The 24,574-nt window shown below is 52.7% G+C and overlaps 3 protein-coding genes across 7 annotated transcripts; 2 read left to right on the top strand and 1 right to left on the bottom strand.

The window, feature by feature from the left end:
• The first annotated feature begins 120 nt into the window (after positions 1 to 120).
• On the top strand, positions 121 to 2,951 carry LOC100281576 (uncharacterized). Its single transcript, NM_001154495.2, has one exon. It carries the CDS (start codon positions 433 to 435, stop codon positions 2,704 to 2,706), a length of 2,274 nt encoding a protein of 757 aa, NP_001147967.2. The 5' UTR covers positions 121 to 432; the 3' UTR covers positions 2,707 to 2,951.
• On the bottom strand, positions 2,827 to 13,375 carry LOC100382372 (uncharacterized). Of its 5 annotated transcripts, XR_004851803.1 has the most exons (16): positions 13,045 to 13,375; positions 12,672 to 12,938; positions 12,482 to 12,526; positions 12,292 to 12,340; positions 12,087 to 12,196; positions 11,776 to 11,852; positions 11,620 to 11,670; positions 11,474 to 11,538; positions 10,952 to 11,106; positions 10,803 to 10,843; positions 10,678 to 10,732; positions 10,459 to 10,515; positions 9,930 to 10,126; positions 5,957 to 6,134; positions 3,606 to 3,749; positions 2,827 to 3,530 (listed from the first exon to the last, which is right to left on the bottom strand). XR_004851803.1 is itself a non-coding variant. In NM_001175117.1 (13 exons), the coding sequence occupies exons 1-13, from the start codon at positions 13,147 to 13,149 to the stop codon at positions 9,980 to 9,982; spliced, it is 1,224 nt and encodes a 407-aa protein (NP_001168588.1). In that variant the 5' UTR covers positions 13,150 to 13,218; the 3' UTR covers positions 9,787 to 9,979. The 5 variants fall into 5 exon arrangements, 1 of the variants encoding a protein (NP_001168588.1); XR_004851801.1 differs by lacking the exons at positions 2,827 to 3,530; positions 3,606 to 3,749; positions 5,957 to 6,134 and adding an exon at positions 6,919 to 8,652; XR_556796.4 differs by lacking the exons at positions 2,827 to 3,530; positions 3,606 to 3,749; positions 5,957 to 6,134 and adding an exon at positions 6,919 to 7,243 and having other exon boundaries at positions 13,045 to 13,374.
• Positions 4,204 to 8,557, top strand: LOC103635937 (uncharacterized). Its single transcript, XM_008658307.2, has 5 exons — positions 4,204 to 6,089; positions 6,709 to 6,932; positions 7,035 to 7,224; positions 7,335 to 7,726; positions 7,912 to 8,557. Exons 1-5 carry the CDS (start codon positions 5,969 to 5,971, stop codon positions 8,299 to 8,301), a joined length of 1,317 nt encoding a protein of 438 aa, XP_008656529.1. The 5' UTR covers positions 4,204 to 5,968; the 3' UTR covers positions 8,302 to 8,557.
• Positions 13,376 to 24,574: the final 11,199 nt, after the last annotated feature.

Below are 24,574 nucleotides of genomic sequence, written 5' to 3'. Positions count from 1 at the left end.
CCACTCCCGCCTTGCCCGGGGTTTCGTGTCCGTCCAAACCGCAAGACACCACCACGCGACGCGAGGAGGAGGAGGAGGAGACATGGCTGCCACCGCGAGCCCACCCACTCCCTCACACAACTGTCATGCTCGCTCGGCGCTCGCTACTCCATCCACACTCTTCTTCCTCCATTGCGTTGCGCACGTGTCCCAGCATCCCTCCCTCCTCCCCGTCCCTAAAGCGGCCGGCCACTCTCTCTCTCTCTCTCTCCACCCTACCGTCCGTCCCGTCCCTCACCTCACCAATCTCGCGCACGCTCCCCAATGACCCAATCTCCCCGACCCTGCCACTGCCAGCGCCAGCTCCTCCCTGCCATCCCAGTCCCAGCCACGTATCGCTTCACGGGCGGGGCAGCAGCAGAACCAGTGCTCCGCGGCTGATGCGCGCAACCAATGCCGGCGCTCGCGTCCGCCAACATGGCCCGAGCCGCCGCCGCCGCCGCCGCGCTCCCCCTCCTCCTCCTCCTCCTCCTCCTCCTCCTCGCTGACCACGCCGCCGCGGTGCGCTTCGACTACGCCTCGCTGACCCTCGGAAGCCTGAGGCTGCTGGGCGACGCGCACCTCAAGAACGGCACCATCCGCCTCTCCCGGGACCTCCCGGTCCCGACCTCGGGCGCCGGCCGCGCGCTCTACGCCACCGCGGTGCCGCTCCGCGGGGGCTTCTCCACGCAGTTCGCCTTCACCGTGGCCACGCTCAACCCGTCCTCCGTCGGCGGGGGGCTGGCCTTCGTGCTCGCCACCGACGGGGCCACGCTCGGCGACGCGGGCGCCTACATCGGCGTGTCCGTCGCCACCGACGCCGCCGCCGTCGAGTTCGACACGCTCATGGACGCCCAGTTCGCCGACCCCAACGGCAACCACGTCGCCCTGGATCTCGGCTCCATGGTCTCCGCCGCCGCAGCCGACCTCGGCGCCGCCGGCGTCGTCCTCGCCAGCGGGAGGACCGTCAACGCCTGGATCGACTACCACCCCTCTGCTTCCCCCGGTTCTGGCGGTACCTTGGAGGTCTTCGTGTCCTACGCACCCAAGCGCCCGCCCAGGCCCGTCCTGTCCGCGCCGCTCGACCTCAGCGAGGACGTCAAGGACGCCGCGTTCGTCGGCTTCTCCGCCTCCACGCAGGGGAGCACGGAGGCGCACGCCATCGAGTGGTGGAGCTTCTCCACCGCGTCGCCGGCCCCGTCCCCACGTTCGGCGCCGCCCGAGTCCCCTGCGCTCCCGCCTCCCGTTTCCAACCAGGTGCTCCCGGGAGTGACGACGACGACGGCGCCGCCGCCGCCGCCGCCGACAGGCAGTGTCGCTGCGCCGGCCGGCTCGATCGCACCGTCGGGCGCCGCAGCGGGGAGGAATGCCGGCCCGCGCCCGCCCGTGCACGCGGCCGTGGCCGGCGCCGCCACGGCGGGCGCCTTCGTGGCGGCCTCGTTCGCGGGCGTGGCGGTCTGGGTGCTGGCGCGCCGCGCCAAGGCCAGGAGGCGCCAGACCGCGCTGGCGGTGGGCACCAAGCGCGACAGCAACGTGGCGTCGGCGGCGGCGCTGGCGCGGTCCCCGCGGGAGTTCAGCTACAAGGAGCTGAGCGCCGCCACGCGGGGCTTCGACGCGTCCCGCGTCATCGGCAACGGCGCGTTCGGCACCGTGTACAAGGGCATCGTGCCGGACACGGGCGCCATGGTGGCCGTGAAGCGCTGCAGCAGCACCGGCGCGCGCGGCGGAGGCAACGCGAGCGGCGAGCAGGCGCGGTCGGAGTTCCTGTCGGAGCTGTCCATCATCGCGGGGCTCCGGCACCGCAACCTGCTCCGGCTGCAGGGGTGGTGCTACGAGAAGGGGGAGATCCTGCTGGTGTACGACTACATGCGCAACGGCAGCCTGGACCGGGCGCTGTTCGACGCGTCGGCGCCCGTGCTGCCGTGGCGCCACCGGCGCGAGGCCCTGGCCGGCGTGGCGTCGGCGCTGGCGTACCTCCACCACGAGTGCGAGCGGCGCGTGGTCCACCGCGACGTCAAGTCCAGCAACGTGATGCTGGACGAGGCCTACCGCGCGCGGCTGGGGGACTTCGGGCTGGCGCGGCAGGCGGAGCACGGCGAGTCCCCCGACGCGACGGCGGCGGCGGGCACCATGGGGTACCTGGCGCCCGAGTACCTCCTGACGGGCCGCGCCACCGAGTGCACCGACGTGTTCAGCTTCGGCGTGCTGGCGCTGGAGGTGGCGTGCGGGCGGCGGCCGATCGGCGCCGCCGGCACGGCCGAGGGCGGCAACCTGGTGGAGTGGGTGTGGAGCCTGCACGGGGAGGCCCGGCTGCTGGACGCGGTGGACCCGCGGCTGGGCGGGGAGTTCGAGGAGGGCGAGGCGAGGCGCGTGCTGCTGCTGGGGCTGGCGTGCTCCAGCCCGGAGCCGGCGCTGCGGCCCGGGATGCGCGCCGTGGTGCAGGTGCTGGGCGGCGAGGCGGACCCGCCGTTCGTGCCGGCGGCCCGGCCGTCCATGAGCCTCAGCAGCGCTAACAACCAGCAGCTGCTGCTCAGCCTGCAGGACAGCGTGTCGGACTACAACGCCATGCTGGGGCTCGCCCTGTCGGACTCGTCCTCGGACTCGCTCAGCTCGTCGTCGCTCACCAGCACGCTGCGGAGGGGCGGCCACGACATCGGGTTCAGCAGCACCGCCGGCGACGCCAGGTGACCTGGCTGAACCTTGCCGGCGTCCGGCGGAGGGTAGCTTAGATAGAGTTTTACTTTCTGAAATCATGCATCGAAGCAACTAAGCAATGCACCATCGACGGTGCCTCCAAAGAACAGCATGTATGTATGCATTGAGTAGTACATAGAATTAGTAGCAGCAGTCAATGGACTCCTCAGTCCTCATCAAATCGAGCCTCCCATTTGTTACATTTTACGTACATTTCTCTAGATAATAATTCGGATCTCACATGATTCATTCGACCATCTCAGATCAGCCAATCCTCCTCCTCGAGCTGCCAATCAACTGAAGCTGGATCAGAACGGCGCCTTCCCCCTCCCCCACCCACTATCTTTTGTTGATCGGAGCTCTGAGCATGGAAATAATTCCAGGCCACGGTCTTTCTCACGGATTGGGATTGAAGATTTTACTCTCTCTCTCTCTCTCTCTCTCTGACTTTGAGAGAACAAAAAAGGATGTCTTTTCTCTTTTCTGTTCCAACTGTGGTGACGTCACAAGGATCAACCTATGCCCCTTTGGCATATATACTAGGAGTACTCCATTGTATATCATCTGTACCTATCTGTCCACCTGTGCAGAGGGGAAAGGATAGCTTAACAAGATGAGCTTGGTGGCTGTGGCGCACGCCAAGGAAAGCATCCTCTTCCCGTCTCTTGCTAGTGGGCAGCGCCTGCACTGCTTTGACATCCATGGCGGCCGTCGATGATGCGTGCATGTCACCAACCGGGTCCGGGAGTCACGGGCAGAGGCCGGCGCCGCCGTTACTCTTACTCCACGTCCACGAGCACGAGCACACGCCTCTTGTGCTGCCAGAAGAAAAATTAAAGGCGGCGGCCACTAGGAATAGTGTAGTAGTAGTAGTGGGTAGTGACGACGCTCACCTACTGATGCCACTGTGATCGAGCACGCAACGCATGGCAACATTGGCGTGCGAGTTGTCCACGTCCGAAGGCACAAATCATTAGGTGAGCTCGACCGATCCCAGCACGTCGCTGTCCCGTGGGCCTGCCGGCGGCTGGATGGATCTGTGATGTCGTCCCATGTTTTCATGTAATATAACAGTATTGATCTCTTGTTTTATTTGTCCTGAACATATGTGCCATGTGTCGTGTACTCAACTTAAAGCCAAACATTTTTTTCTCTCTTTTTTCACCCTACTTTCAAAATTTCGGCTTCAAAATCTGTTTACATACCATGATATATTGTTAACAAAGTAGTGGTACCTAGCGATAATACAAAAGAGTCCAATTGCAAAGACGTATTGGATTTTATTTCAACTCACAGTTAGTGCGTGTGTACGAGCTGCCGCAAGCCTGCAATGCGAACGGTAGGAACACTTGTCGTACCTGGCGCGAGCGCGACAAGTCATCGCGTCTCATCGGACGCTCGGCTCCTCCATCGTCCGGGCGTGTTCGGCTGGCTACAAGCCGACACTGTTGCAGCTGTTTGGACTGCTGCAGCTGCAATCCATAGAGAGAAAAATACTGTAGAAGCCGCAGCCGCAGCCGGATTGCAGCCGCAGCAAGCCGCAGCGAACAAGCTGCTAGAGTGAACTGTGTGGTGCAGGTGCAGCAACGTCAGAAACTGAGGCGGGGACGGGCAAGAGGAATCTGCCATGGAGCTAGCTGTTGGTGTAGCGTCGCTGTCACTGCAGCCTCACGCTCGCTCAGACCCCAAAAGGGCAATGAAGGGCCCAAATTAGCTGGTGCCCTGCCCTGCCCTGCCTTTTAACCGCTGCTCCCAGTACTCCTAGTGCCTTTCTTGTTCTTCCTTTTTGTGTGTGTGTGTGTGTGTGTCTCAGCAAAAGGCGCGAAGGATTTCTACGTACAGCTCCAGCCTCCAGTGGGTAACTGCCATGGTTACGGCCAGGGGATGCGAGTCTAGTCTAAGGAAAAGGTGTTCACTCATTTCACCCCTTTCTCATTCTCAACGAACGGTAGTTGCAGTCAGAAAGATAAGAAATCGGAGCGGGCCGTGGGGCGTCAGGCGTGGGCTAGGGATGGCAACGGTCTCTGGAGTCTGGACGAGTCCCCCCGTCCCTGATCTCTCTCGTTTCCCTTGCTCCCCGTGTTGGGGACATCTCTAGTGCTTGATCTGTGTGTGATTGCAGCAGGAACAGTCCAAGTCCCGCCCGGACGCCGGTCCTGCTCTGCTCCTGCCTGCCATGTACGTATCTAGCTACGCGCCAATGGCAACATGAAGCATGCAAGGACATGGCATGGCAGGTATGGTAGGGCAAGCAAAGCCACAGCCCGCAGCTTCACTCCACGGTCGCGCTTAATGGCACGCGAGCATGGATTGGTGGGGTGCATGGGGACATGGGGTCCGCTTCGCTTCAGGTCCAGGGCCACCGGCGAGAGAGTTCTCGGCATATTTATCTGTTTGAGTCTCTCACTAGCCCACTGCACAGCCTCTCACATGTCCTGCAGGCCTGGATCAGAGAGATTCAGAAAGGAGTACCAAGTCGTGCAATGTACTCCGACCAGACAAAGACAACATGTCCCTTGAGCCGATCGAATTCGGTTAAAATTTCTTCTTCTTTTACCATGATTCAGGTCAAAACCTAAAAATAACGACAGAATCGGAGCAAGAGCAATAACGTCTGAGGCTCTAGAGCTTACCAAGCTCAGCTCAACTGGCAGCCAGTTTATCACCGGCCTAAATTCTAAGGGCTGCAAGAGTAAAAACCCAACGTGTACGTGTTCCAATGCAAGACATGCAGTCTCAGTATGTGTTCTATCAAAAAGAAACAATCCAGCGGTGTTTTTTTTTTCTTTTTCTCTAGACTAGATAGAGTTGTGACTTTCCAAGGCAAGAAGACATCATATCCAGCGGTTAGCTGGGACACAGATCCTGGAAGACGCAAAGAAATTCTAAGTTTAGGAACCCCCACCCCACACCTAGTCTATTCTTAGCTCAGCAAATCCTCCTCCGCGCAAAGGCATGAAGCAAATGCTCATCCCGTCTGACCACATTTCCCCCCACAGAGATCACATTTACCGCGCACAAAGCACCAACAACGATCGATAGACTGTATGCGAGATCATCAGCACAGGGAGGGAGGGAGGAAGGAGGATGCGGCATATAGACTCTACCCACCACCGGTGCTCCCATCGTCAACACGACGAGGTCTGCAGATTGGTCTGTGCGTTCTAGAGAGAGCCTGAGAGGGGGAGAGGTTTACCAACTGCAAGAGCGGAGAAGGAACACGGATCCAAGGTTTCACACGTACCGTTGGGAGAAGATGAGTTGCTTTGGATGCTTCAAGAAAGAGAACAAGATGCCGCCCAGGAGGATTGAATCCAGGGAGGTTGCGGTTGTGAAGACGGCCCCGAGCCAGAATGAAGCGCCTCCCAGGGAATCTGGTAAGACGTTCCTCCCAGGAATTAGCATGTTTTGCACTGTTCAAACTGGTAGCACAAAAAAAAAAAAGATTATACCCCAGGAGCCATGTCGGCGAACAGACCAAACAATTAAGCAACAGATTAAATACAGTGCAGAAGTATAGAGATCCAAAATCTGCAATCCCCCCAATGCGTCCTGTTCTTTCTGCACATCAGTTTTACAGCAGGATACCTGTGATTAAACAATCTACATATATACTGCACCAGGGTACGTGGTTTCCTGAAGATGCTTTTAGGCCATCCAGTGTATCTTTGTTTGAGGACGAAACCAGACCCCCTGTGCCACTGTATTCCCTCTGGACTAAGCATATATTCCTCTGAACCAAATCTATGTAGCAATTATATTGTGCGCTATCTGTTTCCCTGCCAGTGTACCATGCATTTTGGTGTTATACATACTGCTGCAATTCATGTCTAGTTCTTAACTGTTATGGATGAAAATGGCTTTCAGTGATATAACATATCCATATACAAACCCTTCAAATTTGCTCAACAGATGACAGGAAGAACCAGAAATAAATGAGCAGATGCCAGAAAATAGAAATTTATGTCTAAAGCAGGTTACCACTCACCTTTGCAGGGTCCATCAGGCCATCACTGGTCACTTCAAAGCACAAGCACAAGCCATCATCTGAAACGGCAGCAAGCATTGAGCCTCCTAAAGGAAGCTGTTCCGTTGCCAAAACCGCAAAAGCGTTCACATTCCGTGAGCTAGCCACGGCCACAAAGAACTTCCGTTCCGACTGCCTTCTTGGAGAAGGGGGCTTTGGCAGGGTATACAAGGGCAAGCTTGAAAATGGACAGGTACACACCACACAGAAAGGCATTCCAAAATTGTAGGTACATACACTTGCTAATTCATCTACAGTAGTCAGTGGCTGACTTGTTTTCGATTTCCATGAACAGCTTGTTGCTGTCAAGCAACTAGACCTGAATGGGTATCAAGGCAACAGAGAGTTCCTAGTTGAGGTCCTTATGCTCAGTCTATTGCACCATCCAAACCTAGTCAATTTGGTCGGCTACTGCGCAGATGGAGATCAAAGGCTTCTGGTGTACGAGTACATGGCACTTGGCTCACTTGCAGATCACCTGCTTGGTAAGTGGTAACCTTTTGTCTGCACTAACACATTCAGATGTCAGTGTTACATAATTTTATAATATGGTGTGCAAGATACTTAAATGTTCAAATTTGAATTGGCATTGCAGACAGCACTCCTGAACAAGTGCCGCTGAGTTGGTATCTCAGGATGAAGATAGCTCATGGAACTGCTAAAGGGCTTGAATACCTCCATGAGAAGGCGAACCCACCTGTCATTTACCGGGATCTCAAGTCCCCCAACATCCTCCTTGATGAGAAGTACAACCCTAAGCTCTCAGATTTTGGGCTTGCAAAGCTTGGTCCAGTCGAGGGAAAGACACACATCTCCACTCGGGTGATGGGAACATATGGGTACTGCGCTCCGGAATACATAAGAACAGGCCAACTAACTGTCAAGACTGACGTGTACAGTTTTGGGGTTTTCATACTAGAGTTGATCACAGGAAGAAGAGCAGTGGACACCTCCAGGCCAGCAAGTGAACAAATCCTAGTTAACTGGGTACACACTTCTATTCTATTACTCTGCATATACACTCAGAACATGCTTGCCCATATAATAATTATATAATATAACTGACAACTGCAATGGAACACATGCAAATAAATACTAAAGCATCAGTTAGAAATTAGCCAAAGAAGACTTCCAGCACAAGGTTTTCTGACAAATTCATGTATGATCAACAGGTCAAGCCCATGCTGAGAGACAGGAAGAGGTACAATGAGCTAGTAGACCCTCATCTTAGAGGTGAGTACCCAGAAAAAGACTTGAGCCAGGCGGTAGGTGTGGCAGCAATGTGCCTACAAGAGGAAGCCTCAGTCCGGCCTTACATGAGTGATGCTGTTGTGGCCCTGGGATTCCTTGCAGAAATGCCTGCTGGCTATAAACACAAATCTGGCCCTATACTCCAAATGAAAGTTGGAGATCCCTCACTAACCGGTAGCGCTAAGCAAGATAAGGATGCATACAATCGTCAAAAAGCTGTAGCCGAGGCCATTGAGTGGGGCTCACTGAGGCAGAAACAGAAGGCTCAAAGCCAAGGTACAGTATCCCCTCCAGAAGCCAGCAGATTGTGAAACACCTTTGTTGTGCACTAGGCTACCTTCTGACTTGTAAAAGGACAGACCAGTGTGCACTAGGCTACGTCAAATCCAAGACCTTTGGCTTAGAGGGAGGCTTCTTACTACTGCGTCAGGCCTATGCTTCACCGTCTAACTTGTAACCCTCCAATTTTGCATAAGCCTTAGGGCCAAATTGTCCCACATAGCTGAGAGTTTGTAAATGAAGTTCTCCCATAAAGATGTAAGGGGTCCATAACGTATTTGCTGTTAACATATATGTGTTGGATCAGGAAGGAATTCTTATTCCATCATAAAGACCAATTTTGGGTCTACGATCGTCTTAGCCGTTACACTTCTATCTAACATCTGTAGAGAAAGTAAGAGAACAGAATGAGGTTATACTGTTACGCTAATTCTATCTAGTTACAATGGTTCAAAGCTGTAAGTGAGGTGGTCTGGAAGGACTAATCGATTGTATTGATAGAGGTGAAATACATGTACATATATAGGGGAGGAGGTCAGGAGGCTAAAGAAAACCTACTCAATCAAGGGATATGACAGGATCCTGATTGATAGACTCCTCCCCAAATCACTCTCTATCCTATCCTTCTAAACAGGGCCGGCCGGCTATGGAAACCAAGCCCAGGCCGCATACAGCTGTCTAACAAAAGCATTAAAAAAACTCAAGTGGGCAAGTGACAGTGAAAGCTTCAGTCTCTCTTCGAATATCTCTTACTACCAGCCAACTTTTTTCAAAAGACTGAAGAGTTTATTTGGGAAGGGAGCATTGCTCCAGGAGTTTTTATCCTAGAGACCTAAACCCCTCACTCTAAGCAGGCCCTGACCTGCAGCATCAATATTAACACTTTGCTAATGTCCACCAAGGTACTTGAGTCAATAGAACCATAAAGCTTGAGAGAGTGATTCATTATTCACTATACAGCAACAAAGTTTAGACAGTCTCTTGTAGCTTCATATAATGATACATTACCGAAAAACTAGAACTGCTCAGACATCATCAATCTTTAAAGAAGTGTGCAGTTCTTTTTTTTCTCGAACAACGCAAGAGCGCTACATGTCATTTTGTTAAGAGAAGCGGTATGCAGTTCTTAATTGTGTTTTCAGAATATTCTGATCAGTAGCTGTATCCTAATTTGTACTTTCATGTTTCCTCCCCCAAATGATAGATTCATATTACGTGACTATTTTATTTATCGAACATGCAGGAGTGCTGTGTATCATATATTATCATGGCTATCAATGTTAACTTTGAAACCAGTTATGGAATAAAATCCTGAATATCAAATTCACCACCTCAACTAACCTGTGCCGATGTGATGTAGCTTTAAAAGTGGAGAAGCTACTAAAATATTTTTGATGTAAAGATTCCTTATAAAAGCAATACCTCTCAACCGCACTTCTCGAAACATCTATGTTACTGTCTTGTCTATACTAATATAGTAAAATACAACTGACCAACATTGCATAAGTCAGAGTCATAACAAAAAACCTTTATTGGCAGGAAAAATGAGCCACTGCAAGCAGCAAGTACAAGGAAGTGAACTTTATTTGATGTATGTCTGCAGTTATACAAAAGCATTGAACCACAGGGGTAATTTGCTAAATATCTAAATCTCGCTCACCTCCCCCAGTTAACAATATGCACTGGTATCTGGCTTGCAAAATAGAAGTTTCAGTCCTCTTTGAAGAGCTCACGGCCAATTATCATTCTTCTTATCTCGCTAGTACCAGCACCAATCTCAAACAATTTTGCATCTCTCAGGAGACGACCAGTTGGGTACTCATTTATGTACCCATTTCCACCAAGACACTGGATCGCCTGCCATAGTGAAAGAGTTATGAAGAGTTAGTGGAACATATAAAAATGGTGCATACTACAAAATATTAGTTCAAAATTTAAAAAATCCTGTTATGATTTATGAAATGTTTTTATTGGAAGAAATCGGTCCAGTAATAACCATTTAACACTGTAAAAAAAGAGCTTTATGATAACTGTAATAATACAGAATTTCCTAGGTCAACTATTATTTTCCCATGGGAGAAAACAGAACAGGTGCCTGCTGTTCAGTTGCATCCTTAGGAATTCATGAGAAAATAACACAACAATATGGGTCAACACAATTCACAATTAACTGAAGATAAGGGTTTTACCTGAAGTGCCACTTGGGTTGCATTTTCAGCAGCAAAGAGAATTACCCCTGCACAATCCTGATTAAAAAAAATATATATGAGACAAAGATGGAGAGAGTTTACCATAAGATACATCTAACTAGTCGCTTATTTGCCTTTGTCAGCAGAACTACATGCAGGTAATGCGAAAACAGAACTCTAGAGGAACAAAAAAGATATATCATAAATTTATAAGGTTACCTTGCGATCAACTTTGCCATTATCGCAGTCCCTAGCAACCGAGTATACAAATGATCTGATGGAAAAATGAAGTTGTAGTGATAAGATGTCTAAACTTGTAAGGAAAATATTGAGCAAGGTCTTACCTTGATGACTGCAATGAGGTGTACATATCAGCCATTTTCCCCTGCATTACAAGCATCCTCTTTATCGTTAGTGCCATGTCGGTACTAATAAACTATTGCATCATGAAGCACGGGAAAACAGAAGACATATGGAAACTACAAGGATTTACCTGTATGAACTGAAATTCACCAATTGGACGCCCGAATTGCTCCCTCTGTCGAACATATGGAAGTACAACATCAAGGCATGCCTGCATAAGGCCAATAGGGCCCGCAGCTAATACAAGCCTTTCCAGATCAAGCCCTGACATCATGACATAAACACCTGCCACAAGAGAAGGCATAGAGATCAAAGGTGACCATCTAATTAAAGAAATCTTTCTAGTTTTATATGGGGTTTAGAAAATCGTGGAATAAACATCTGCAAAAAGAGAAGGCGTTGAGACTAAAGGTGGGCACAAAGTTAAAGAACTCTTCCTAGTTCTATAGGGAGTTTAGAAACTAGTTCTGGATGATTAGATACAACTATTGCAGTTTCCCATGTGCAGAAATGCAGAATATCTTTGCCTTCAGAAATAGATGCTACTATAGTTCCAATCTCTGGGCCATGTACCACACAGGCAACCAACTTAAACAACAGAGCAAATATCTGACACACGTGAATGAGCTTCAAAACAGTCAGGAGGCAATACCTTTGCCTTCTTCACCGAGGACATTCTCGCGTGGCACAAAGCAGTTCTCAAAAACAAGCTCACATCTGCAGATTAGATGGAGTTAAATTGGCCCCGATTTCACCATTTCTTTTCATAAGTTTCATGAGCAAGTAGAAACATCATACGTGTCGCTTCCTCTCATGCCAAGTTTGTCCAATTTCTGAGCAGTACTGAACCTGTAGTCGTGAACAAGGACCATCAGTAACATGACCAGAAAGCTGTAGAAACGCATGTGTTCATGCTCAATCATGTCCAATGAAGATAATGGAGTGGTTCTGTACCCGGGCATCCCTTTCTCGATTATGAATGCAGTTATTCCTTTTGATCCCGCAGCTAGATCTGTTTTTGCATAAACAACCTGTAAAACCCCAACATGGATGAATTGGCAAGGTTTTATGGCTGCAAAGAGAAACAAGACAAGTAGCTCTTCCAACAAAGAGGATGCGATTGTGGAGTGGCAAAAGTGAGGAATCGCAGTGAAGCACCAAAAGGTTGATACGAAACTAGCACAGATAAAAACTGGTGAAACAGACACGTGTGCCGAAAGCAGAGGGGGATGAATGTAAAAAGTTCCCCCTTGCGGGAAAAATACCAGCGTCTGAGCAGACGGCCCATTGGTGCACCACATCTTATTCCCATTAAGGACATAGCCGCCGTCCACTTTCTCAGCTTTGCACTTCATACTGACAACATCAGAGCCAGCTGAAATTACATTTCAGCAACGCGTCAGAAGGAACCTTATCGTACTTCTGGCGAAGAACAGAACAGCAACGGAAGCGGAATGGAATGGTACTGACAGTTGGGTTCACTCATTGCCAGTGCCCCGATATGCTCCCCACTGATGAGCTTCATAGAGAAGGCAAAAATGCATGAGTATAAAACCGCCAGACATATACTAGCAGTGAGCATCTTCATCGTTCTTAAGAAAACTATGGCCCTGGCGAAACATAATGATAGAACAAAGCAAATCCGAGGAGAGCACAGCACCTTGGGCAGATACTTGAGCCTCTGCTCGGGACTGCCGTGCCGGACCTGCAACGGAGAACACATAAACAGCATTACGCTACGCATGGGTAGTAGTAATAAGTAACCGCCCAAGTGGTGTGGTTAACGCGGCGTGCGAGGGCAAAAACAAGCAGGGCGGTGGAGCAGCCACGAGTACGGGTGTACGACTCACAAGCTGGTTGATGCAGAGGTTGGAGTGCGCGCCGTAGGAGAGGCCGACGGCGCCGGAGGCCCTGGTGATCTCCTCCATGGAGATGCAGTGGTACATGTAGCCGAGGCCCATGCCGCCGTACTCCTCCGGCGCGGTGAGGCCGTGGAGGTTGAAGTCCCCCATGAGCCTCCACAGGTCCACGTCCCGCGGGAAGTGGTTGGAGGCGTCGATGGCCGCGGCGCGCGGCGCGATGTTCTCCTGCGCGAACTTGCGCACGCTCTCCTTGAACTGGCAGAGGGCGGGCCAGGAATTGGGTCGATCAGGCAACGGGCAAGGGGCAATGGCGGTTGGGCCCGCCGAGTGGAAAAGTTAGGTGAGCGAGCGCGTAACGCACCTGCTCCTGCGTGTCGTCGAAGAGGAGGGAGGACGAGGCGAAGAGCCGCGCCGCCCCGCCGCCGGGCGCGGCGCGGCGGAGGAGCGCCGGGAGCCACCGCTGCATCTTCGGGTCGGGGCGGGCCTGGTTGATCTGGTCGGTGCTCGGTGCTGGACTGGTGGTGATGGGTAAACGTAAAACTGTAGGAGTGGCGTCTAGTTCTCGTCTTCCTTCGCCTCCCGTCTCGGGAGGAGCTGTAGGCGGCGCGGCGGCGGATTGATGATGGCTGATCGCATCACGTGCTGCCCATTCTGCCGCTTTTTTCTGTGTCCCCATCCGTGGCCTGCGTGTCTGCCACGCACAGGCAGGCAGGCTTCATCTAACATAGCTGAAGACCCGATGATGCCCCACCATGCGAAATTAGAGACAACTAAAATATAATAAAATATAATGTAATATAATTGTTAGATCTAAAATCTATATATTGCAATATTCATCGTATAAATTAAATTGACTAATCAATTAGTTCTTTGTCTGAAGCATAGAGTTAAGATATAATGTCTTCGTAAAGATACATATGCCTTGAGATTTTTTATATTTATCCCTTTAAACACTTTCGAATGCACAACTCAAAACACTCATTCAGATGCGCTAGCTCTTCCTATTCCTGAAGGACTCGAACATGAGACACATATTCGACCACCACACCACCATGCAGCCATGCACAGACATGGCGCCAGATTTATTCTTAACAGCTTTCATCTAATATAATAGAGACAAAAATATTGTATAAACAGTAGAAACCATATTTCTATATATCTATATACTATACTTAAAGCACCAGTTTCAACGGTCGTCATACGTCATCTTTTTACAAATAACCCCTCACAGCTATTTTAAATTAATTCGTTGTACGCCTATAGATGGCCAAACGGCGGCCCGGCACGGGACAGACGCACGCAGGCCAGCTCGTTAGCCCGTCGGTCCATTTGATTAAATCAACGTAAAATGTTAAAAAATAGTGCATGAAGTGGGGTTTGAACCCATGCCTTGATGGGGAAGGGCGGGAGACATTGGGTGAAGTGGTCTAACCAGTAGAATATAATACTCAAATGTTTTTAATAATGAATATAAATTGTCTATATGTATATACGTTTTTTGTAAAGTAAAAAATATATAATCGTGTCGGGCCGAGGCAACAGCTCAAGCACGACACGACGTTCTTGGCTTTTGCAAGCATTAGGTCATTTCTGAGACCATATTGGCGCAATAGACTCCATGATGTTTGAGGTTGCTGAATTGGATGAAGCAACAATGATTTGTCACACTAACAGTAAAAAAGATAGATCAAAATATGGAGTGATTGCTAAAGTAAGACATCAATACAAACTGGATGTGCTCCATATAAATTATGCTGGAATTATGTCATTTTATAATCTCTGTTTGTTCGGTCACTCGTTGTGAACTCTTTTCTAATCGCTCACTTCATTGGTCGTGTTGTATCGATACATATTGGATGTAGTAAATAATAAGATCAGTTAGCTAAATAAAAAAAAATATATGGAGAGCGGAGACAGTTAATAAAAAATCTTAAATTTTTTTATTAATAATTTATATGTAAACCGTCGCAACGCACGGGCAACTGACTAGTAAAGTTAAGTTTCTAGTTTAGTGTTTGTGTGCATGCAATTTTTTCATGTGCCCCATCCGTGGTCTGTGCCCATCGGAGCTATTCGCTTCGAATTACAGCTACCGCTTAAACTGCTATGGTTGTAATTTATAAAGACAAAAACATTATACAATTAATAGAAATAGGAACATATTAAAATCAAATGAACAGGCCGTCAAGCCAATCATGCATGCCGTCACAACAGAATGGGCCGACCAGGTATTGGGCTCACCGGCCGAAAAGAGAAGCACGGAGCGTTGCGGATGGATGTGTCCCAAGAGTTGCCTGATGAGGTTTGGATTGGACTTAAGGCTGACTGCAGCGTTCCCCCTTCCCCTCCCCTATCACTGTACATGGAATAGGGGATACTGTTCACCCCTTGAAGCCGCAGCGCTCGCCACTACGCGCCCCCCTCCGCCGCGACCCTCTTCTCTCTCACGCCAGATGCAGGGCGTCACTGTGCACTCCCCCTCCACTGCTTCACGCGGAAGACTCCGCCCGCGCCACCGACCGGAACCTTCGCGGTCGTCTTCTCTCCCGTTCGAGGCGCCAACTGGTTCCGCATGAGTAGCCCTTTGTTTTACCGCATCAGAAGGTAACCCATAAGCAAGTATCCGCATCGCCGCACAAACTTTTTGTAATGGTCCTAGTCCGGGCATACCAGTTGCGTCAACTCTTTGTGTAAAGTAAATATCGTGTTGTTGAAGACCATGCAGAATGCGGAGAAACAAAGGGCTACTCATGCGGAACCTAAAAAAATGGTATTGCATAATTGTCAAAAGTTGAACAAATCATAACCTATGACAAATTTATGAAGTGCGTACCTTCTACGAAACACATGGGGTGGATACACTGGGTTAGCGCCGAAGTAGTGATGTTGGATGAGGTTTTCTCCCGCGAAATGATCTCTGTGAATGACACGGCGGGGTAAACCCGACCGTCGGCGGTGATGGCGTTGAGCCGCAATGTTGAGGGTTAGTAGGTTGACAAGCAAAAGAGTTTCGTCCTCACTATCACTCGAATCACTCGAACCAAACTCATCTTCCGTATGACTCTGAGACATACCGAACTATGGATAACTTCATTCACTCTGAAGAATGGGCGAACAATATGGAAGAGGTTGATTGAATATATATAGGGGAGAGCAAAGGGCGGGGGGAGATGAGGGCTTCCATTGAAAGCCAACCGTGGCTTCCTATGAAAGCCAACGGTGTCTTGCATTGTAAGACAGTCGTGGCTTGGACCGTACGACTGGACGGTTTGTCTTCCAACGTAAGTGTGCTTGAGACTAGTTCGTGCCAATATTAATGGAAAATTTTCGCATACCGCAAATGTTAATTAATTTTAGCATGGTACCAATGAAATGTTAAATGTAATGATGTAAGAAGTATTACAATTAAATAATATAATATTTGATTTTTTACATAGTATGTCTAAATTAAGAGGAATAATAAAAAATAATTTTTTTGTTCAACAAGTATGATCTGGTAATCAATACGTGTTCAAAGAAAATAATAAAAATAAAAAAAGAAGTTGGTTATGTTAGTTATAGGGAAATGTATATTTAATGAGTAGAGTGATATTTAGGGTAAAATTTAGGGGGAACGGTTGCGGGACGAGTAAATATAAGAGATGGAATTTTGCTGACGTGGCTGTATAGTAAGATTTAGGGGGAAAATTTTAGGGGAAACGGCTGCGGACAGCCTAAGAGGTGTGCTACTTAGGGGGCGTTTGGTTGCTTATCTATACTATACTTGAAGCAACAGTTTCAACAGTCGTCTCGCGTCATCTTTTTACAAATAACCCCTTACAACTATTTTAAATTAATTCGTTGCACGTCTATAGATAGCCAAACGACGACCCAGCATGGGCCAGACGCCCGCGGGCCACAACTCTGGCCCAGGCACGTCATGTCGGCCTGCTGATTGTGTCGGGCCAGCCTGTTAGCCCGTCGGCCCATTTAATTAAATCAGCGTAAAATATTAAAAAACAGTGCAGGAGGTGGGGTTCGAACCCATGCCCTAATAGATCGAAGAAGGGCGGGAGACTGGGTGAAGCTGTCTAACATGTAGAACATCATAGTCAAATGATTCTAATATTGAATACAAATTATATATATGTATATACGTTTTTTGTAAAATAAATATATATAATCGTGTCGGGCCGGGCCAGCACTACGAATCGAGGCTACAGCCCAAGCACGACACGACGTTCTTGGCTCTTGCAAGCATTAGGTCGTTTTTGAGACCATATTGGCGCAATGGACTCCATGATGTTTGAGGTTGCTGAATTGGATGGAGCAACAATGATTTGTCACACTAACAGTAAAATGAAAGGTTATTTGTTGGTTTTAAACGTTAGTAATTGCTACAAAGTAGCATAATTTATATAGAGTGCATCCCGTTTTTATTGATGCCTGACTTTAGCAATCACTCCATATTTTGATCCATATTTGTCGCGTACCGTAATTAGGGGTACCCCCAACACTCCTAAACACGACTGGTAACCACCCTCAGCACAAACCCCAAAGACTAATGGGCACGGTTCAGGTCAAGGCTTCGTCTACCCAAGGGACGCGATCTCGCATCACTCGAGCCCAGCCTCGGACGGGAACTGTAGTCCCGGACGAAGTTACGTCTCGCCCGAGGGCCTCCTCAGACAGTGGGCACACCCTCGGCACGCCCGAGGCCCAGCTCGGGCAGGCTTCGTCGAGAAGCAACCTTGGCCAAATCGCCTCTCCAACCGACCGTATCGCAGGCTCGTTCAATGCGAGGATCGCCTGACACCTTATCCTGACACGCACGCCTCAGTCAGCAAGGTCGAAGTGACCGCAGTCACTTCACCCTTTCACTGACCGATCTGACAGGAAAACAGCGCCGCTCACCCCACTCCGACTGCTGTGCCAGCCACCCAGGCAAGGCTGACAACAACAAGTTCAGCCTCGGGCGCAACAGGAAGCTCTGCCTCGCCCGACCTTAGGCCTCGGCCTCGGGAGGAGGTCTCCGCCTCGCCCGACCCCAAGACTCGGCCTCAGCCTCGGCCTCGGGAGGAATCGCGTCCTTGCCCGACCCCGGCCTCGGCCTCAGGAGAAGTCTCCGCCTCGCCCGACCTTGGGCTCGGACCGACCGCGCCACAAGGGATACATCATTACCCTCCCCTAGCTAGCTGAGGCTGCGAGGGAACAAGACTGGCGTCCCATCTGGCTCGTCCCGGTAACAGGTAATGATGGCTCCCCGCGTGCGTCCATGACGACGGTGGCTCTCAGCCCCCTACGGAAGCAAGGAGACGTCAGCAGGATCCCAGCGGGCTCAGGCACTTCTCTGACAGCCACGTTATCGCCTACGCAGGGCTCAAGCACTTCTCCGACAGCCACGTTGGCATGTACACAGGGCTCAGGCACTTCCCTGGCAGACACGTTAGCGCCTAGCTACACCCCTATTGTACACCTAGACCCTCTCCTTGCATCTATAAAAGGGAGGTCCAGGGCCTTCATGCGGGAGGGTCGCGCGGGGGAACGAGCTAACGAACAGGCTCTCTCTCTCTTGTGAACGCTTGTAACCTCTACTACGAGCACCCCCCTGGTGCGAGATAACACGAGCCACGTTTCCCTCTTGTGTTCCATCTTGCGCCAACCCATCTGGGCTGGGGCACGCAGCGACAAATTTACTCGTCGGTCCAGGGACCCCCCGGGTCCGAAACGCCAACAGTTGGCGCGCCAGGTAGAGGCCTGCTGCGTGTTAACAAACAACTTCCCGTTGAGTTCCAGATGGGTAGTCTTCAGCAACCTCTTCAGCCCGGGACGGTGCTCCGCTTCGGGAGTCTCGAGTTCATGTCCCTCGACGGCAGCTACGACATGGTACTCCTCCCCCCGCAGCGCGACAGCAACCACGACGGTCGTCAGCTCGCCCGGCAGCGACGAACTCGACGACGTCTTCCCCCCGTGGCAGAAGAGCAGCATCCGGGTTTGTCCTGCCACCCTCCTCGCCGCAGGAGGAGGAGGCGGGGCAACCGTGGCCAGGCAGGAGGCGGCACCTCGTCGGCTGTCGAACGAGTCGACGACGCCGGCACCCCAGCGGGGGACATGTCGGGCGTTGTCCTCGCACCTAAGACAACGACGAATGTCGTTTCCCTGCAACGTGCCAACCCTAAGCGGGCAGATGACGCCAGCACACTCGCGAAGGGCTTGCTGGGCGTTAGCCTCGTACCTGAGATAACGGTGCAGTCCGTCCCTGACGCGACTTCGTCACCGTCCATCGATCAAGAGGTACCGTCCGTTTTCCACCCTGTGCCTTTTAGATTCAGCTTCGATCCACCAAGCGACCCCGCTTCGGTGAGCGCTTTCATAAAGGCATACCCTAACCTTCCGGGGTACCATATGTGGTCAACCTGGGACCGACTGGCGGCCGTCTCAACCTATGGGCCCCCGGGTTCCGAGGAAGAGGACGGTCCCGACTCCGGTTGGGATTTCTCCGGGATCCGTGATCCCAGTGCCATGCAAGACTTCATGATCGCATGTGACTACTGCCTCTCCGGTTGCTCTGATGATGGCCACAACCTTGACGACGAAGGTTGTGGCCCAAGTCGCGAATGTTTCCACGTCGATCTGGGGGGTCGTGACGAAGGCAACCACCTCGGTATATCGGAGGATGACGATCCCCCTGGGCCTGCTTCTCACGTTGACATCCCGCGGGAGCTAGCTGTGGTCCCAGTCCCTGCGGGGGGTCAGGACACACAGCTCGAGCAAATCCGCGAGATGCAGGCCAAGCTCGACGAGGAAGCAGGGCAACTTGTGCAGCTCCGGCAAAACATCGAGCAGGAGTGGGCAGGCCGGGCACTCGTCGGAGAAGCGCGTCATCAGACCCGGGACGTCCAGCGCCGTATCGTTGACGATGCCAGGGCAAGGCTGCCCCCGGCCTCCAGCGGGGTTGGCCAGAATCTGGCCGCGGCGACGATACTACTCCGAGCAATGCCGGAGCCATCCACCACCGAGGGGCGGCGTATCCAGGGAGAACTCAAGAATCTCTTGGAGGATATCGCGGTTCGACGGGCCGAAAGCTCTGCCTCCCGAAGGCAAGGGTGCCCCCCGGAACATCGTGCAACGACTTCCCGACTCATGCGGGAGGCCTCGGTCCACACCGGGCGCACGCGGGACGCGATGCCTGCAGCCCCGGATCGCCTCGGCAACGAGCACCACCGCTACGACCGTCGAGCCCGCCTTGACGAGAAGGTGCGCCGAGGCTACCACCCCAGGCGTGGGGGACGCTACGATAGTGAGGAGGATTGGAGCCCCTCGCCCGAACCACCAGGTCCGCAAGCCTTCAGCCGGACCATACGACGGGCGCCATTCCCAGCTCGGTTCCGGGCCTCGACTACCATCACCAAGTATTCGGGGGAGACGAGGCCAGAGTTGTGGCTTGCGAACTACCGACTGGCCTGCCAGCTGGGAGGAACGGACGATGACAACCTCATCATCCGCAACCTCCCCCTGTTCCTCTCCGACGCTGCCCGGGCCTAGCTGGAGCATCTGCCTCCCGCACAGATCTCCAACTAGGACGACCTGGTCAAGGCTTTCGCTGGAAATTTCTACGGCACGTACGTGCGCCCTGGGAACTCCTGGGACCTCTGAAGCTGCCGCCAGCAGCCAGAGGAATCCCTGTGAGAGTACATCCGACGGTTTTTGAAGCAGCGCACCGAGCTGCCCAATATCACCGACTCGGATGTCATCGGGGCGTTCCTCGCCGGCACCACTTGTCGCGACCTAGTGAGCAAACTGGGCCGCAAGACTCCCACCAAGGTGTGCGAGTTGATGGACATCGCCACCAAGTTCGCCTCTGGTCAGGAGGCGGTCGAAGCCATCTTCTGGAAGGACAAGCAGCCTCAGGGACGCCAGCAGGAAGACATCCCCGAGGCGTCCGCCCAGCGTGGCACGAAGAAGAAGGCGAAAAAGAAGTCGCAAGCGAAGCGTGACGCCGCCGACGCAGATATTGTCGCTGCCGCCGAGCACAGGAACCCTCGGAAGCCTCCCGGAGGGGCCAACCTGTTCGACAAGATGCTCAAGGAGTCGTGCCCCTATCACCAGGGTCCCGTCAAGCACACCCTTGAGGAATGCGTCATGCTTCGGCGCTACTTCCATAAGGATAGGTCCCCGGCGGAAGATGGCAAAGGCCAAGACAACAACAAGAAAGAGGGCGACAAGGAAGAGGAGTTCCCCGAGGTCCACGACTGCTTCATGATCTACGGTGGGCAAGTGGCGAACGCCTCGGCTCAGCACCGCAAGCAGGAGTGCCGGGAGGTCTGCTCGGAGAAGGTGGCGGCGCTAGTCTACCTAGACTGGTCTGACAAGCCCATCACCTTCGACCAAGGCGACCACCCCGACTGCGTGCCGAGCCCAGGAAAGTACTCGCTCGTTGTCGACCCCGTCATCGGCAACGCCAGGCTCACCAAGGTCCTCATGGACGGAGGCAGCAGCGTCAACATCATCTACGCCGAGACCCTCAGGCTCTCGGGGATCGATCTATCCACGATCCGGGCCGGTGCGGCGCCCTTTCACGGGATCGTCCCTGAAAAGCGCGTCCTGCCCCTTGGGCAACTCGATTTGCCTGTCTGTTTCGGGACTCCCTCCAACTTCCGCAGGGAAACCCTCACGTTCGAGGTGGTCGGGTTTCAAGGAACCTACCACGCGGTGCTGGGGAGACTGTGCTACGCCAAGTTCATGGCCATCCCCAACTACACGTACCCCAAGCTCAAGATGCCAGGCCCCAACGGGGTCATCACCGTCGGATCCACGTACCGACACGCGTACGAATGCGACATGGAGTGCGTGGAGTACGTTGAGGCCCTCGCCGAGTCCGAGGCCCTCATCGCCGACCTAGAGCGCCTCTCCCAAGAGGTGCCTGATGCGAAGCGCCACGCCGGCAACTTCGAGCCGGCTGAGGCGGTTAAGTCCGTTGCCCTCGACCCTAGCAACGACGCCTACAAGCAAGTCCGGATCGGCTCCGAGCTCGACCCCAAATAGGAAGCAATGCTCATCGACTTTCTCCGTGCGAACGCCGAAGTTTTTGCGTGGAGTCCCTCGAACATGCCCGACATACCGAGGGATGTCGCCGAGCACTCACTGGATATCCGAGCCGGTGCCCGACCAGTGAAGCAGCTTCTGCGCCGTTTCGACGAAGAAAAGCGCAGAGCCATAGACGAGGAGATCCACAAGCTCATGGCTGTAGGGTTCATCAAAGAGGTATTCCATCCCGAATGGTTAGCTAACCCTGTGCTTGTGAAAAAGAAAGGTGGGAAGTGGAGGATGTGCGTATACTACACTGGTCTAAACAAAGCATGTCCGAAGGTTCCCTACCCTCTGCCTCGCATCGATCAAATTGTGGACTCCACTGCTGGGTGCGAAACCCTGTCATTCATCGACGCCTATTCAGGTTATCACCAAATCAAGATGAAAGAGTCCGACCAGCTCGCGACTTCTTTCATCACACCTTTTGGCATGTACTATTATACTACTATGCCATTTGGCTTGAGGAATGCAGGTGCAACATACCAAAGGTGCATGAACCACGTGTTCGGAGAGCACATCAGCCGAACGGTCGAGGCTTACGTCGATGACATTGTTTTTAAGACGAGGAAAGCCTCTGACCTTGAAACGACATTCAAGTGTCTGAGAGCGAATGGCGTGAAGCTCAATCCCAAGAATTGTGTCTTCGGAGTCCCCCGAGGCATGCTCCTGGGGTTCATCGTCACCGAGCGGGGCATCGAGGCCAACCCGGAGAAAATCGCGGCCATCACCAACATGGGCCTATCAAAGATTTGAAAGGAGTACAAAGGGTCATGGGATGCCTTGCGGCTCTGAGCCGCTTCATCTCGCGCCTCGGCGAGAAAGGGTTACCCTTGTACCGCCTCTTAAGGAAGGCCGAGCGCTTCACTTGGACCCCCGAGGCCGAGGAAGCCCACGGAAACTTAAAGGCGCTCCTTACAAATGTGTCCATCTTGGTGCCCCCTGCTACAGGAGAAGCCTTCTTGATCTACATAGCCGCAACCACTCAGGTGGTCAGCGTCGCGATCGTAGTCGATTGACGAGAAGAAGGGCATGCGCTGCTCGTCCAGAGGCCGGTCTACTTCATCAGTGAAGTGATATCCGAGACCAAGATCCGCTACCCGCAAATTCAGAAGCTACTGTACGCAGTAATTCTGACGCGGCGAAAGTTGCGACACTACTTCAAGTCTCATCCGGTGACTGTGGTGTCATCCTTCCCCCTGGGGGAGATCATCCAGTGCCGGGAGGCCTCGGGTAGGATAGCAAAGTGGGCAGTGGAACTCATGGGTGAGACAATCTCGTTCGCTCCTCGGAAGACCATAAAGTCCCAAGTCTTGGCGGATGTCCTGGCGGAATGGGTCGACACCCAATTGCCAACAGCTCCGATCCAACCGGAACTTTGGACCATGTACTTCGATGGGTCGCTGATGAAAACGGGAGCAGGTGCTGGCCTGCTCTTCATCTCACCCCTCGGGAAACATCTCCGCTATGTGCTGCGCCTCCATTTTCCGGCATCAAACAACGTGGCCGAGTATGAGGCTTTGGTTAACGGGCTGCGCATCACCGTCGAGCTAGGGGTTCGGCGCCTCGACGCTCGTGGCGACTCGCAGCTTGTCATCGACCAAGTCATGAAGAACTCCCACTGCCGCGACCCGAAGATGGAGGCCTACTGCGACGAAGTTCGGCGCCTGGAAGATAAGTTCTACGGCCTGGAGCTCAACCACATCGCTCGACGGTACAACGAGACTGCGGATGAGCTGGCGAAAATAGCCTCGGGGTGGACAACGGTTCCCCCGGACGTCTTCTCTAGAGACATACATCAACCCTCCGTCAAGATCGACGACACGCCCGAGCCCGAGGAGGCCTCGGCCCAGCCCGAGGTACCCTCGGCCGCCGAAGGTGAGGCCCTGCGTGTCGAGGGGGAGCGGAATGGGGTCACGCCAAACCCGAACTGGCAGACCCCGTACCTGCAATATCTCCACCGAGGAGAGCTACCCCTCGACAAGGCCGAAGCTCGGCGACTGGCGCGGTGCGCCAAGTCGTTCGTCTTACTAGGGGATGAAAAGAAGCTCTACCACCGCAGCCCCGGGCATTCTCCAACGATGCATATCTGTCGCCGAAGGACAAGAGCTATTGCAAGAGATAACCTCGGGGGCTTGCGGTCACCACGCAGCACCTCGAGCCCTCGTGGGAAACGCCTTCCGACAAGGTTTCTACTGGCCGACCGCGGTGGCCGACGCCACTAGGATTGTACGCTCTTGCCAAGGGTGTCAATTCTACGCGAGACAGACGCACCTGCCCGCTTAGGCCCTACAGACAATACCCATCACCTGGTCATTTGCAGTGTGGGGTCTGGACCTCGTTGGTCCCTTGCAGAAGGCACCCAGGGGCTTCTCGCACCTGCTGGTTGCCATCGACAAATTCTCCAAGTGGATTGAGGTCCGACCCTTAACCAGCATCAGGTCCGAGCAGGCAGTGGCGTTCTTCACCAACATCATCCATCGCTTTGGGGTCCCGAACTCCATCATCACCGACAATGACACGCAGTTTACTGGGAAGAAGTTCCTGGACTTCTGCGAGGACCACCACATCCGTGTGGACTGGGCCGCCATAGCTCACCCCATGACGAATGGGCAGGTGGAGTGTGCCAACGGTATGATTCTGCAGGGACTTAAACCGAGGATCTACAACGACCTCAACAAATTCGGCAAGCGGTGGATGAAAGAGCTACCCTCGGTGGTCTGGAGTCTGAGGACGACGCCGAGCCGAGCCACGGGTTTCTCGCTGTTCTTTCTAGTGTATGGGGCCGAGGCTATCTTACCCACAGACTTAGAATACGGTTCCCC

This window comes from Zea mays, chromosome 8, assembly GCF_902167145.1.
Source record: "Zea mays cultivar B73 chromosome 8, Zm-B73-REFERENCE-NAM-5.0, whole genome shotgun sequence".
Classification (NCBI taxonomy): domain Eukaryota; kingdom Viridiplantae; phylum Streptophyta; class Magnoliopsida; order Poales; family Poaceae; genus Zea; species Zea mays.
The sequence above is the reverse complement of the archived record's forward strand: the minus strand, read 5'-3'. Positions and strand labels throughout refer to the sequence as shown.